Source organism: Watersipora subatra, chromosome 10 (assembly GCF_963576615.1).
Source record: "Watersipora subatra chromosome 10, tzWatSuba1.1, whole genome shotgun sequence".
NCBI classification, from domain to species: Eukaryota; Metazoa; Bryozoa; class Gymnolaemata; order Cheilostomatida; family Watersiporidae; genus Watersipora; species Watersipora subatra.
The window spans coordinates 34,496,519-34,512,579 of NC_088717.1; the positions used below are offsets into that span (position 1 = coordinate 34,496,519).

Consider the following 16,061-nt stretch of genomic DNA (forward strand, 5'->3'; position numbering starts at 1 on the left):
AGTGCTAGTAACAGCGTAACAATAGGTGTTAACAACAGTGTAACCGTTAGTGTTAGTAACAGCGTAACAATTAGTGTTAACATCAGTGTAACCGTTAGTGCTAGTAACAGCGTAACAATTAGTGTTAACAACAGTGTAACAATTTATGTTAGTAACAGTACCATTGTGGGTTAGACCAACTGCATAAATTTGAGTAAAATATTGGGTTTACTCTCTGCTAAGATTAATACATGGTATTTATCTTTACCTTTGCCTTAGAATAGCTATGAAGGCATCTCCAGCTGTTACAGGCAGCACCTCATCATACTTTGATATTTGCCTTTCAGATGAGCCCGCCCCGGCATCAACGTCACCATAGGCATGCTCTAATCCAGATGCAGCTCCCTCAGTATCAACCATGTTTATATTGATGAATATGTATGCCAAAATAATATACAGAAGATAAACAGGGATTATGTAAAATGCTAAAGTGTAACAATCAGAAAGTGAATTTTAAAAATGTAGCCATTGAATTCTTCAATAAGCTCGCATAGTCCCTGCAACCTGCTAAGAATACAGTGAAACACATATATGTATAACTTTTATAAGAAAAATGTCTTTGAACATTATAAATGTATACCGATCGGCATGAAATATAATTTTGTGAATTGAAATGGGAAAAGGAAACTGAAAGGAAAATCTCTGTTGATTTAGCCAAACTCAAGAGTCCTTGAGAAACAGCTCCCTAGTTCTTTTTCTGATAACCTGCTGCTGAATTGGTAATTGTCTAGCTGAAAATCTGCCTAACTGCTTTCTGAAAGTTTAGAGTTTGAGATAAACAGCCATCACATCAAAATAAAAATATAACTTTTAATACTGTAGCTACTGTATGCCGACAATTTGGTTCAAGCAATTACATTGTACTGTTAAATTTATACTTCGAGGGCTCTATCATGAAAATATTTTATTTATACACTGACATGTATATTACTAGTAAGTACATACATGTACATGTATATTACTAGCAGGTACATACATGTATATTACTAGCAGGTACATACATGTATTTCTATATTTGCTACAATATTGTTATTAAACAAACCCCCTTGTCATGTGTTTTAGTTAGCTGACTCACATTTCAGTCTTTGATATGAAAAACTGCAAATTGGCTCCAAAGAATGCTGATATTGTAATACCTCATCTATTCTGTTGACCAATAAATCTTATTGGCATTTCAATATTTTGGCAGTAAAGACAAGTTGAGTTCTAAAACTGAGCCACAACATTTTTTACATTACTTTAACTTTTGATGATGGAAAAATACGTCAGCAGTATTTTCTAAGCAGCATGTTGTTTATTGTAGACAATTTAAAAAAGCTGTTGCGAGAGTTGATGCTAATGTTAGAAGTGCAATCTGGTTGTTAAGTTATAAAGTAGGCTATGAAAGGCCTACTTTTACCTATAAACTAAATAGGAAATGCCAGTGACTTTGTTATTCTAGCAAGTCTTTTTTGAACACGCCCTCCTTCACTCAATTTAATAATTTAGAGCAAAAATATTTTAGAGGCAAAACAGAGTGCAAAATTAGGCTCAGGTGAAGTTTTACCAATCTCATAAAGTTTGCAGAAGAGAGATGATATCAAAACTCACAACAGCATAACTTCCCCTTAATAGTTTTTTACGTTTATTAAGCTCAACCAATCAGCAGTTACATTAGCTATACATCGCTATCACTATGGTACTATCTACATGTGTATACTTACAAAAATCTGAACATTTTGTAAGCTTGCTTGAAACCGTCGAGCTTGAGAGATATTAAGTGCAGTAATTTAAGCGCTTCATAAAACATTGTTTTGCACGAGACTTGAACTTTTGAAATTTGACTCTCTAGCCCAGAACTCAACTACCTCTAACTCTCTAGCCCAGAACTCTACTACCTCTAACTCTCTAGCCCAGAACTCTACTACCTCTAACTCTCTAGCCAAAAACTCTACTACCTCTAACTCTCTAGCCAAAAACTCTACTACCTCTAACTCTCTAGCCCAGAACTCTACTACCTCTAACTCTCTAGCCAAAAACTCTACTACCTCTAACTCTCTAGCCCAGAACTCTACTACCTCTAACTCTCTAGCCCAGAACTCTACTACCTCTAACTCTCTAGCCCAGAACTCTACTACCTCTAACTCTCTAGCCAAAAACTCTACTACCTCTAACTCTCTAGCCAAAAACTCTACTACCTCTAACTCTCTAGCCCAGAACTCTACTACCTCTAACTCTCTAGCCCAGAACTCTACTAACTCTAACTCTCTAGCCCAGAACTCTACTACTGGTAGTAATTTATAACCTTTTGGTATAGCAAAATAATCTTTATAGTTCTCGCAAAATGAAAAAGCTATAATGCAGACTGACAAAGCTCTATGGGATACCTACAACTTTTTTAATGTGAAGAAAGCGTGCCCACTTCAAAAAACTGAGCGAAATTGGCGAGCTTAGAAATTTCATTTTTTGTATAATTAGACCACGGATTCGTCTAAATAGAAACTCAAGAATGGGCATTTGCATGCACTGAGCCCGGTTGCCATATACGCCGCAACCACCAGTAGCAGGGTCACAGGGTATACGCCGCAAGCATCGGTGACAGGGTCACAAGGCTATCGGCGGTGAAATGGGAACCTACACGCCGAGCACCATCAGTAGTTGCCGTTGGTCAACGCAAGAAATAAGTGCTGTTCAACTTTTGCAAAAAGACCTAAACCAAACCTTTTCGAAATGCGCTGTACAGGTAAAGGTCAGTAGTCAAACGGAATGATGAGTAGCCATTGTTATGCAATTGTGAGCTACGAAGCTTCATGTGAACATAACTGCCAAGCCAGCAAGTGTTTTGCTGATTACCGCCAGGCTCTCGCAGCAAATATGAGAGCCATGCTTTAAGAAAAACTGTCCACAAAAGTTTGCACACAAATATATTTAGAACTATTCACTTTACTACCACAATTCTCATTAAACTCTTGCATCAGTTTTTGTATCGAGGCTAACAGTGCCGTCAAAAACTATGAGATCACCTCCCACTTTATTAGAGCTTGAATGATAGTGATGATTTACTACCTTAATTTTTCTAAATCACCACAAACTAAATACCATTAAAAGCATATTTTACTAAAGACTGTACAAACGAATTTATATAACAACACTAATTAAAAACATTTATCAACAACAACAATTTAATAACAGCGTTGATTACTAAATGCAGATTATTATGCAGTATGTTTTCAATAATCAGAATTTGGAAAATAGTTTTTTTCAATAAAAATCTGCATGCAACTAATTCAGAGAAAATTAAAATAGTTGCTTATTGTTCTCTCCAGTAATTAATACCGAGATACTACACTGATACTGTAGTTGGTTACACACCTAAGTGTCAGTAGATATTTCCAAACTATGAGTGTTTGTTGACTATGTAGCTATTTCTATTAGCTTTCAAGTGTAGCTTTAAAGCTTTCAATCTTTCAAGGATAGCTTTAAAAAAGTTTAAAACTTTTGTGATTTATGCATATTTGTTTAATGTTTAATTTCTCATGAAAACCTCCTGAGTATTTTGACATGAAGCCTTGAAGTGAGACTTACAAACGGTAACTTACCCAATATGCTTCTCGTCAGAAAGTCTAGTGACTTGCAATGTACTCTATTGTGAATATTGCCATGACAACAGCTCGGTTAGACACTCTTGCAGCCAAATGAAAAGTAACTAAAAAAGATGCCAGTTAGAAAACAGTATGAAATGCTTTTGACCACAATTTAAATTCAAATTGGCTAACATATATACCAGTTCCAGCTTGATTCCTGACAAACGGCTAAAATTCAACAGAAAATATTGTACCTTAAAAAAATTCGCAAACTATGTGAAAGTAGCGAACAGAGAAATAATTTGCAAAACATTTAGGTCTAATCAGAGCAACAGTTAAGGATGAAATTTTACAAAATTTCAAGGTTTATCAGAAAGTATCGGTATTTTTTTATTGCTTGCGATTGTTCTTGATGTTTGAGATGAAACTTGACAAACTGAAACTGAAACAAAAACACTTCATTGTTATTAAAATGCTCATATCAAGCACAAGTGCGGTTGTGGTGTCTGTAGTTAAAAAAGACTGACAGCTAGAATAAGACGCATAATGCTGTAACTTGAACGCAATAGCTGATATTAACTATAGCAATAATAACAACTAGTGATGTCATTTCACAAGCTTTTTTCTGACAGTTTTAATTGCGATAAAGTTTTGTTGATTTTAATCTTGAAACATCCTGGAAATCAGATCACTTCAAACTTAAAAAAACACAAATGATACAAAAATACTGATACTTTCTGATAAAAGTCTACAACAATTTTGTGCAAGTTCATATTTAACACAGTTTGACAAGATAATACATACACAATACGTAGATTAGGAATATTCAGTTGTCTTTACGATAAATCAAATTAAAACCAAGAAGCGTTCAAACCGACTAAGATATTACTTTTTGCTGTCAACTGAAAATTTATAAACAGTGTGACGAAAATCTGTATAACAGACTAACAGTGTTATAAGAAGTGAGATAAATTAATAATATTAAAAATAATAAATAATAATAATAATAAATTAATAATAATAAAAAGCTTGCTTTTAAAGTAACATTTCAATAAAAATATACCAGCTCGATATTGAAAGTATTCGGTAGTTTGGCATCAGAAAAATCTGTCCTCGTTGCTATCTGGAGGCACCTTGAGGCCTACATGTAAAATCAAGGAAAGGCTACTCACTATAAGGGCATTGCTATGTTAGAAAAAGCAAAAGTCAGTAAAAGTCAGCCCGGCCGTCGAGACTCTCGCCAACCCAGCTCTCGAGCCTGATGTAAAGAGGACATAGAGACACTCAGCACAACCTTCAGCAAGCTCGGATCACTCGGCAGCCAGATCCATATGGGAGTGGGCGTGGCTACTAGCAGTGGCAGCCAATCTGGAGAACTTCTGGAGTAAGAATACAGGAACCAAGGAAAGGTATGGTGACAATTTTGGAAGATTAGTGGGCCAAGGCCATTTGCTTGTGCACCTTACAGGGAGCAAGCTCTCACCCGCAGATACACCGGTATCCACCCCACAGCCATAGATAGTGATTTATTTTCCAATGAACCTATTAACATGACTCAATCAGGTAAGACTGTAAACTCTCTCTCGCAGAAATGCTTAGCCTGTTAGAGTTTATGGAGTCATGGAAAGAGGAAAAAATTTGTTGGCATGCTAGGTTCAAATGAAGAGTCTTCATCCGTGGGTCATGGTACAGGCCCAGCTAGCTTAGATAAGGTAGCGAGACCCTTTAGTGACAGAGAAGGAATGTACTCTGGCCAGGCTGCCTCCATGGCCAAAATTGTTTTGCTCAGAGACGCTCATGTCGAGACACCTCTGGTACACACTCTGTCTGTGATCGACCAGCCCGATGCTTGCTTAGATTATTCCCGTCAATGAAATGGTGAACAACCAGCTGAGTGAACTTGGTAAGACAACTTTTAGAAAACTTTTTTTTTATAAATATATATACATGTATATGTATATATATACACATGTATATGTATATACATATATATACATGAGTATGTATATACATATATATATATGTATATATTTGTATATATACATATATATATATAATTATATCCCGGGCTACCCGGGCAATGTCGGGTAGCACAGCTAGTATATATATATATATATATATATATATATATATATATATATATATATATATATACTAGCTGTGCTACCCGACGTTGCCCGGGTAACATGGAAGCTTTTGGACGGAAAGTTGATTTGTATTTAACATATAACTACATTTGCCATTCTAACTTTTAAACTTTTTAAACTACATATCATGAGATAAGAGTTTTGTGTAGTTGAAATAAATTAGGAGATAAAATAAAACAACCTTGAAGGTTGACTTGCAACAAAATTCACATTACAGTTATTTGATATGAAAAGATTCACCATGTCTTACTCTGTTGTGTTGTAGGTGCAAAATATGTGGAAAGGTGATTACAAGCTCTTAAAAGCTCAAAAACGAACAGAACATCGCAGCCACACGAGACCGCCGTAGTTTGGATTCTCTTTCCAAAACGGCTCAAATGTGTCGTAGTTGTGAGAGATGGTTTCACTTTACACTTTCATGCAACCTCATTCGTCGAAGTATTTTCACAAATATACTTCACGCATTCAATAAAACCATGTTTATTGTTCTTATGCGTCTTTTTTATCGTCATCGTAATGCTGTCACTTTTAGCAGTGATATCCTATAACTTACCGTAGAAATTTGTTTAAATTTTTAGCCTTATCTCTAAGGAGTACATATCATTGTCTGATAATCATGACGAGCCTGTTGGCCACTTGTAATAATCAAAGAGTGCTGCAGAAATTATTTGCGAAGTGTTGGATCACATGATCAGATTACGACTTGCCGATTAGACCAAAATCGAAACAAAACTGTAAAGTAGCGAGCATCTATATTTGATACGGGGTCTTCGGTAAAACCCGAAGTGTTTGTTATAAACTATCGCTACGATAAGTTTTATATTGAGCTTTTTATTAGCTTTTCAATTCACGTGAGAACATCACATGACAAAACAATAACCAAATTTCATGGCTACGCCATAGAAATAAAGAGATGCCAATCTACGGCGGCTTTTCGTTTTTGAGCTTTTAAGAGCTTGTAATCACATTTCCACATATTTGGCACTTACAACACAACAGAGTAAGACATGGTAAATCTTTTGATACCAAATAACTGTAATGCGAATTTTATTGCAAGTCAACCTTTAAAGGTTTTCAAACTTCGACAAACAACAGAAACTTTCAAACGTTATATCATGAGGAAAGGATCGGTGCAAAACAGGTTCTTTTCTTTGGAGCCATTAGGCAATGTGTAACTTCTGACAATACATGTATTTAACAGATTAATAAAATAATATCACAGAATATGTTAGTATTTTATAGTTGTAATTTTATTAGAGCAATGTCTGCCAAAAATGGTTAAATGAAAAATTAATATTTATAACAAAGATTGGAAACTAATTAAGTAATAATAACAGTGATAGGAAAATGAATAATGTTTAAACTTCAAACAGATAATATACTCAATTTATGTTTAAAAATGCAAGTTGAAATAAAACGATAATAAAACGAACTGTGAAAACTTATATTAGAAACTTTGAAAGTTATACAAAGTTTATAAATGTAATAAAATAGGTAATGTAAATCTTTCTACTTACATACATGTATATATATTTCTCAAAGTATGTAAATGTGTGTAAATATAAGAGAGTGAAGAATAGCTGTTATTAACAATAAATCCTACAAAAAATCTTACATTAATCTTACAAATCATTGTTGTAAAATGTGAAAATAATTACGAATTACTAATTGGTTAGGTTTAGAAGGAAAGATGTGTAAGCTAATGCACAAAGCAAGCACTGATAGAAACCTTTTTGAAACACGCGTTTAACAAATGAAACATTTGGCTGTTGAGGAAAGGAAGTAACCACTGGTTAATATACTATATCGCCATAAAAATAAACAATGAATAACAAAATAACAAATATTTAGACAAACCAAGATCTTTTAATTTGAACTAAAAGAAATAACGTAAAATGATCTTTTAATTTTTTAAGGTAACACAAATTTTATTTGTATTTAATGATTTTGGAACGCAAGGTTCCTAAATCAGAATCTAAACAAACATAATGTAGCTGGGAAAAAGTCTTGTAATATTCTTGTAAAACAGGGTGCTCAATAAACATTTATAAAGATATCCATGAATTTTGTGTTATTCTATCATGTTACATACAACAATATTTCCAGTACCGTAGCAAGTTCATCCAAACCCGACAAGCAAATCCAGTAAAGCACCTCTAGTGTGAGCTGCATACATTTGTTATAAGACACGCATTAGATTTCATAGTCTAAGGTCATTAAAATACAGCTCAAGACTTTGGACAACAGTGTTTCTTGATGCATACCCCACATGTGGTTTATCTCATATATCTATATCAAAGCCAAAATTACCGTAGCTCCCTTAAAAGGGTTGCATAATTGAAGACCTAATCATGTGTGTACCCAAGGTTTTACATGCGGGAGAACTGATAAGACCCTAAACACATTATATCAGCCTAGCATAAATTCTCTAAAATAGTGACCGAAACAGCTACATATAATTGTAAAAAGGAAGCAACTCTAGTTTACTAGTAGTAGCACACCCAGGCACTTGCTATAGCGCAGACATTGATAAAGTGTCTACTCAGAAAGGTTGCCTTTGATCTGGTCATCAGCAAAATTGGTGCTGTAGCCTATTGCTTAACATTTTACTTGTTAGTATGCGTGTGAAAGTAATGTTACAATACAAATATCCAGTTTTGCATCACAAAGTGCCAAAACAACCTTACTACTAATTTTCATTTGCAAATTTTGTTTATTAAAAATTGCAATTACACCAAAGTAGACACGCTGCTATGAATAGAAAATAAAAATCAGCAGATTCTCAACTCAGAGCTGAGCATCAATCCTAAAAGATCTACAGAGAATAAAAGAAAAAACTGAATATGGTAGAAGTTACTTTTAGTGTACACTTGTTCATTAGGCATTTTAGACTGAAAAAAGACCCATAGTCTCATCTTAACTGCCACCCACAAATTAATTTGGTTACAGAACTCAGGTTAATGTTCAGTTAAAACCTAGCATTAGAACCAAAACATTAACAGGATAATACCTCCTACCTACACTAAAATTGCACCAAAACCTAACTATCAGCTTCGATTGCTAATGATATACTACTGCTAGTTTTAAAATACACAGAAAATTGAAAAACAACCATAACTTTATAAATTAATTATGACTAACCCATGACTAAATAAAGGAAAAAACCCTTGACTGACTATTGTTAAACACGGCATATGGTTCCGCAACATAAAGTTTTCTGTGCTAATATGGAAAGATGCAAGCTTGATGTTACATCCATGTACAAGTAATTGCAAAGTTATTCTAAGTGATGCATTTTACCAACACGGAATGGAGAACCATCTGGTTGTAGCGACCTGTTCTGAACTAGGCTTCAGTATACCTTCTAAATTCACTCACCATTGACACGCCATTACGCTCTCCTATTTCATAAAATAATTTTGTAGTGCTTAGAAACTAACAACACACATGTGTACAGTAGTACACATATGTACTACTGTACACATGTGTACTACTGTACACATGTGTACTACTTGAATGAATGCTGAAGAGATGTTAAAAGCACAAGCAAGATTATTGACACCATTCTTAGTGAGTTCCAGACACATATTTTTCTTCTAAGTATTTCAATTGCAATTAGGTTTTTGACCAATTTAATGTTAAAACATTCTGGCAGTCTAATCACCTAAAACAACAAACACAACCTTAAATAATAGAAAAATAGTGATATTTTCTGATTAAACCTACTAGAATTTAAATCATATCTAACAAAGTATAAGCGACATAAACTTTGCAGTGCCAGGCAGAGGGTTTATCATACGCTACTATGCTTGCTGCTGTTCCTATAGACCAGGGATGTCAAACTCATTTGTACAAACAGCCAAAATTCAAAACACACGGTAGGTCACAGACCAAACAGAAACAATTATTGAACATAATACGACTAAATTCTTTGTAATACTAATCTAGTACTAAAGTTTTTGTAAGATAAATATGAATGAAAACATACAGGACTGTCATTTTGAAATGGACTTAAACCTTAAATAAACTATATCTAATATTCTTCTTTCCGTACAAATATTTTCTGTTAAATTATACAGCATTGTATACTTAGCCTCCCATTGGTTATTAAATGCTCTGTTTTTAGAATCAACTTTTCTAACTTTATATCTTTTAATAGCTAGACTTAATTAACAAGAAAAGTACATGGCAAGGCAGCTGAAGAGTTGTATAAAGGGATCTGTAGCCCCAACCCTGTATTGCTTCATACCCATGAGCCATGAATAATGATAATGTGGAATGATCTTGTGGGCAAGATATGATTACATAGTGAGCCGAATTTAGCCTGCGAGCCGGAAGTTTGACATGTATGTGCCATAAAATTTATGTATGGCTTAAATTCGAGAATATACAGTAAAATTATTTGCTTCACTGACTTCGTTGTTTAAATTTGTCATCAGTAATCAACTAATTTCCTCGTTAGGCCAGGAGAAACTACTACTAGCTATAACTCACCCGTTAGGCATAGTTTTACAAAGTAGTAAACAAGTGATGGCTGGTTTCATATAATGACAGTACAAATAATCTCTTCTAACATATAATTTGGTGAGTCTAATGTTTAATTTTATTAGTTTTGAGTTATATACTGTACTCAATTAGTTATAATTAAGTACAGGCAACACAATTTGAATGCAGCTCAAAGGATTTCAGAAATGGTAATAATCTCTGATACATTTCAATCTCTTGAGTTTTATCAGAGATGCAACTCAAAAGATTCAACACTCAACCTTTTGAGTGTTGAATTATCTTTTACACCACTGAGAACAAAGTTTAGTCAAGATTATTCAAGTTTACTCAAGGTCACTCAGGTTTACTCCAGCAAAGCTGGGCTTTACTTATCACAAGAAAGTTTTCTCACTTTTCACTGCATTTGTTTTCAACAAATGACTCAGAGCACAGTTTTTTGTGCCAAGTGATTTAAGAATGTAGGATCACAAACGGAATTACTCTAACAGCACTTTATGAGATTAACTTATGATAAATATATTGTATATCAACTATAAAGCATACTGCTATTATAGAACCTTCAAGGAAGAACTCCTAACTAACAAGATGAGTAACACAACATCAGGTCCCTTAAAAAAGGAGCAACAATCAGTTATCACGGGGTGAGTTGAATCTAAATCAACCAGGTCTGATTGAAAACTATGATTTGTAACCTAATAATATTTGGGAGTAGCAACACACTTGAGCAAAACGTTAGTCTATCTTTATGTTAAATCCTTTTGACATAGAAGTGGTTGTTTCATAACATGGAGCTCCTATGCAGCCAGCAAATATAAGGCTACTACTATGTGTTTAGATTGACTATTGCAACTGTTTCAATTGAATTCACGGTAGTTTGTGCTCTTTTGTTGACTAAGTGTACGGACATACAATAAAAAGTTTTAATAAACTTATTGTGCTGATTCTGTTACTTTATAACATAAAAACTATAGAAGCGCAGGACTTAGTCTACAGTGCAGTTTAAGACCTGACAATGTCTCTGTGAGCTCAGTGACTGCCATCATCTTGCTAGTAGTTTGATTAGATACCTATATACTTCTGCTGACACAGTCTCAGAATTTTTATGCTTTGCTCTGGTTTCTTTCAAGAGAGTGAACCGTGTTTGAAATAAAGTACAGATTTGCTGAATAAATTCTGTCTCTCATAAATTGGCTCAAAACTGAGAGTGCTAAGAATAAGATTTAATAGAATTATAGAAATTATTTTTGTTAATTTCTTGAGTCAATATACTGCATGTACATACATACAGTGCGTATTGCCTATTTTCGAATGATTATAAAGCTTTCTACAGCCATATTATTCCTGATTAAACCATAACTGTCACGAACAACTTTTATCGTATTTACTAGGTGAATCAGACACGCTGATTCCAATTTTTTACTCAAAATAAGGATTAGTCCACTAACTTTCAGAGTAATGAAGGCTTTTTTACAACGTTTTAATATCGGTCTTGAAAACAACACGATCGGCATAACAAGCTCCGCCCATAAATATGTGACGTAACCTAGCTTTTTAGTAACAGAAGTTACGTAGGGATGTTTAGACCGATTTAGAATAATAGATATGGGTGTTTTAAAATCCATTAATATCTAAATTCAGCCTTAAAAACAATATCAGTTTTTTCTGGAAGGTAAATGAGCTATTTAACATTGCATATTTAAAAAAGCGCGATAACAACGCTAGCTTGTGATAAAACCGCGGTTTTTGAGCTAATTTTCCTCAGCGTCCAGCCCATTTAAACATCATGTAACAAGCTACAAGCAATTTTAAATAGCTTATATACCTTTCATAAAAATCTGAAATTATTTTACAGGCTGGATTTAGATAATAATGGGTTTTAAGACACCCATCTCTATTGTTCTAAATCGGACTAAACATTCCTAACTTCCGTTCCTGAAAAAGCTAGGTTTCGTCACATATTTATGGGCGGAGCTTGTAATGCCGATTGTGCTGTTTTCGAAACGGATATTGAAACGCTTTAAAAAAGCCTAAATGACTTTGAAGGTTAGTTGACTAATCTTTATTTTGAGTACAAAATCGGAATTAGCGTGTCTGATTTACTTAGCAAATACGATAAAAGTTGTTCGTGACAGTTATGGTTTAAATTAAAGCTGCTTGTCTTTTTACAAAATACATATACAAGCATAGTATACTCTGTTTTATTAACTGCCCCTTTTTAGTTATAATTATGTTTCGTTTGTTATCCTTCTCTATTCTCTTCACTTCTTTATCCTTTTCAAGCTCTCTGGTTCACTCCCTATTTTTCTCTAACCACCTATTTTAACCTCCATCTCTCTCTAACCCTCTGCTAAATATCAGTCTGTATTCAATGTATAACAAACAAACTTATATGGGAATATTCTGTCTATCTATACCTAACTTGATAACTTTTTTTAGTCATTAGATTACATAAAGGTTACACAGTGTAATTAGGTTACATAATAGTTATTGTATGACACACTTTAAAACTCAAAGTATAGAATGCATTTGAAAAGGATTTTGATGTTTCTAAGGTTCCTCATTTTTGAGGGTCTAGAAATGACAAAAAAAAAGATTGATAAAAAACTGAGCATCAAGTTTTAGAACAATGTTTTTTCATAATAGCACCATTGCTTATCGGAAATAATAACATGATCTAGTTTTCTGGTTTTAGATTTGGATTAGCGGAAATGATGCTGGTGATACTAGTTGTTGTTGTGGGAGTAGCAGAGACGGTTATGTCAGATGAAGTAGGAGACAGTTATGGCTCTGTTAATGCTCTTTCATGTAGCGGAGCTTTTTGTGGCGCTCCTCTTCTTACAGCCTCTATTGTGACGGTGCGCGTTGCAAAAGCTAACAACGAAAAAAAGGTAATTTTTCTAAACAAAGACAGCATTATTTAAAAAACCTGTTTAATAAAAAACCTTTTGAGTTGTTGAGTGTTTTAACAATTTGACTATTATTAGTTTGTATAGCGTCGAAGGGCACTTGTCGTTGATTAATAAAACAATGAAACTATTTTTAGTTTTTGCTAACATATTTTTGATTTGATCTGCCGGTTAGAAAATGAAAAAAAGAGTAGGAGGTAAAAATGATAATGAAAAAAGAAAATCGCAAAGAAAGACAGAGATCATAAAATTCTTAAGGAAAGCTGAATGAAATTGAGGGATCCAAAGAGAACTAAGAGAATATAACAGAAATGAAGAAAGATAAAAAGAGGAAAGTATCTGAGACAAGAAATATTGGATAAGTGAAATAGGAAGAAAGAGAACAAGGTAGATACAGAAGCATAAAAGGAGTGAGAGAAATAGCGAAAGAAACATGGAATTGAAGAAGAGTCGCAAAAGAAACATTGAGTTAAAAAGGATACTATAAAACACCCTGGATTAGTGATAAAGAATAAAAGAGAAAATAGAACGAGATAGCAAACATAACATAAGGTTAGGGAAGAATAAAAAGCAAAGGAGGAAAATGTAGAAAAGTAAAAGAGAGAGGGGGAGAGAGAGAGGGAGAGAGAGAGGGAAAGAAGGGGAGAGAACGAGAGAAGAAAGGAAAAGGAGGGATAGAGGGAGAGAGAGAGAAGGAGAGGGAGAGGGAAAAGGAGGGAGCGAGAGGGAGAGGGAAAGGAAGAGGGAGGGAGAGGGAGGAAGAGGGAGGGGGAAAGGGAGGGATAGAGGGAAAGAGAGGGAGAGGGAAAAGGAGGGAGAAAGAGGGCAAGAGAGGGAGAAGGAGAGGGAGAGGAAGAGGGAGAGGGAAGGAGAGGGAGGAAGAGAGGGGAGAGGGAGATAGAGAGAGACGAAGGGAGAGAGAGAAAGAGAGTGAAGTAAAAGAGAGCGTGAGAGCCCTGATAATGCAAGCGTATATTTAAAGGTTGAATCGAAACAAAATTTGCATTACAGTTTTTTCCATGCCATTTGGCGGAAAATTTCTGCAGATTGGGAACAATTTTTGGGAACAATTTTTGCAACACTTCATCACAGGTGATCAACAGGCTCTTATGCTTATCAGAGGATGGTATGCAGCCCTTTGAGCTAAGGTTGAAAAATTAAACTAATTTTAGGCTAGGTTTTGAGATATCAGTGGTCAGAGTGACAACATTACAGTGATAATGAAATAGACGCGTAAGGACAATGGGCATAGTTTTATTTAATGCGTGAAGTTTATTTGTGAAAACATTTCGACATATGGGGTTGTATGAAAGTGTAAACAGAAGCATATCGTGTTCAACTATGTTACATTTGAGCGGTTTTAAGAGGGATTCCAACCTATGGCCATTTTTGGGATGGCAGCAATTAATATTTCCATTTTGAGCTTTTAAGAGTTTTTAATCACATTTCTACATATTTTGAACTTTCAACACAGCAGAGTAAGACATGATGAACAACCGATCACGATGATGATCAACCGTAATGTAAACTTTGTTGCAAGTCAACCTTCAAATGAAAGTTTATTTTAAGAAAAGGCTACTTGCATGAATACATTTAACTTCTCATGAGAACTTGATTTCTTTGTCACTTATATTATCACTTTTATATCAATTGCATTAATAAAATGTCACTGCAAACGAAAAGATAAAAGATAGTTGCTTCTGATTATAACAGGTCAAATTGGGTTTCATTCTGAGCATCTCTGGAGTCGTGGTCTCCTTTGCATTACTCATATTCTCAGCTGTCTCAATAAGTCAAGTTTCAGCTCACCTATGCCATCCAGCAAGCTCCCGCAATCACCTGTATTCTGATCCCGTAAGTAACTAATCTATATGGATATTATATAGTGAAGTCTTCAGGTCACCAATATTTAAGCTATCAAGTTGTTTAGCTTTTACGTCTTCAAGTTGTTAAGTCACTAAGGTGTGAAATCATCAAGTTGCCCATGTCATCAAGTTTTTAAATCACCAAGCTTTGAATATAATGAAGCTTGAGTCATTCATTACTTATTTACACCATGAAGTTCTTGACAAGCCTTGAGGATATCAATCTTCTAAGCGCCTAAACTTCTGTCTAGTTTCTAAGTAATAAAGTTTGTAAGCAAGCTTGTTTCTAAGTGGCAAAACTTGTAAGCTGTAAACCTTACAGATTACAATGTCTGAAATAGAAGGCTCACCTCATTTCCCGCCACCAATACCTGCTGACGATTATTACAAAGTGACTTATTGCAGGGATTGGAACTTTATAATTAGTTATAAAATCTCTTCGATCTATTTACAATTTCTGCGTTTGAGACCCAAGTTCATGCTAAAACATTTTGGTTTTGAAAATATTACCTTTAAAACTAAGTTTTAGCTAAACAGTTGCCTGTCAGAGTGTAACAAAACCTGCACAAGAGAGAGAGCAATTTAAGGCCAAATGTCTTTTCTGAGAGCTGCGTGACAAGCTGCTATCTCACTATTACTAGTAGAATTAGCATATCGTTAGAATACTACTCCATCACTTAATATTCAATATTTCAGAAGCTGGAAGCCATCTTTATACTAGATTGTCTGATGGCCTCGCTAGCTTTGGCCATAATGATGCTGAACATCACACGCAGCTATTTGTTTCTGCAATCCATTTCCTTCTGTGGAAGACCGGCTACTCATCGTGTGGTACGATAAACTATGCTTTCATAGACTCACCAACACACAATCACCTAGCGTAGTTAATCATATTTTTTCACATATTTCGTCAATTTAATCATCACTATTATATAGTGATGATTAAAAATGCGAATAAATGGAGATGTTTTCAGATATTATATACAGTGGTGATTATTAATATGGACCGCTTAGTCTAGACGCACAGTTTATTAT

The 16,061-nt window shown here is 34.5% G+C and overlaps 1 protein-coding gene across 2 annotated transcripts in view; it reads left to right on the forward strand.

Moving 5' to 3' along the window:
• The first annotated feature begins 10,195 nt into the window (after positions 1 to 10,195).
• The window catches only part of LOC137405978 (uncharacterized), a 32,568-nt gene continuing 26,702 nt past the window's right edge, over positions 10,196 to 16,061 (forward strand). Inside the window, exons 1-5 of one of the 2 annotated variants that reach the window (XM_068092467.1) lie at positions 10,196 to 10,333; positions 10,810 to 10,896; positions 12,948 to 13,143; positions 14,875 to 15,015; positions 15,723 to 15,857. In XM_068092467.1, the coding sequence (XP_067948568.1) occupies positions 10,841 to 10,896; positions 12,948 to 13,143; positions 14,875 to 15,015; positions 15,723 to 15,857 (528 nt within the window). In that variant the 5' untranslated portion in view covers positions 10,196 to 10,333; positions 10,810 to 10,840. Of the gene's footprint in view, positions 10,334 to 10,809; positions 10,897 to 12,933; positions 13,144 to 14,874; positions 15,016 to 15,722; positions 15,858 to 16,061 lie in introns of both variants that reach the window. The other variant, XM_068092468.1, reaches the window with a different exon arrangement.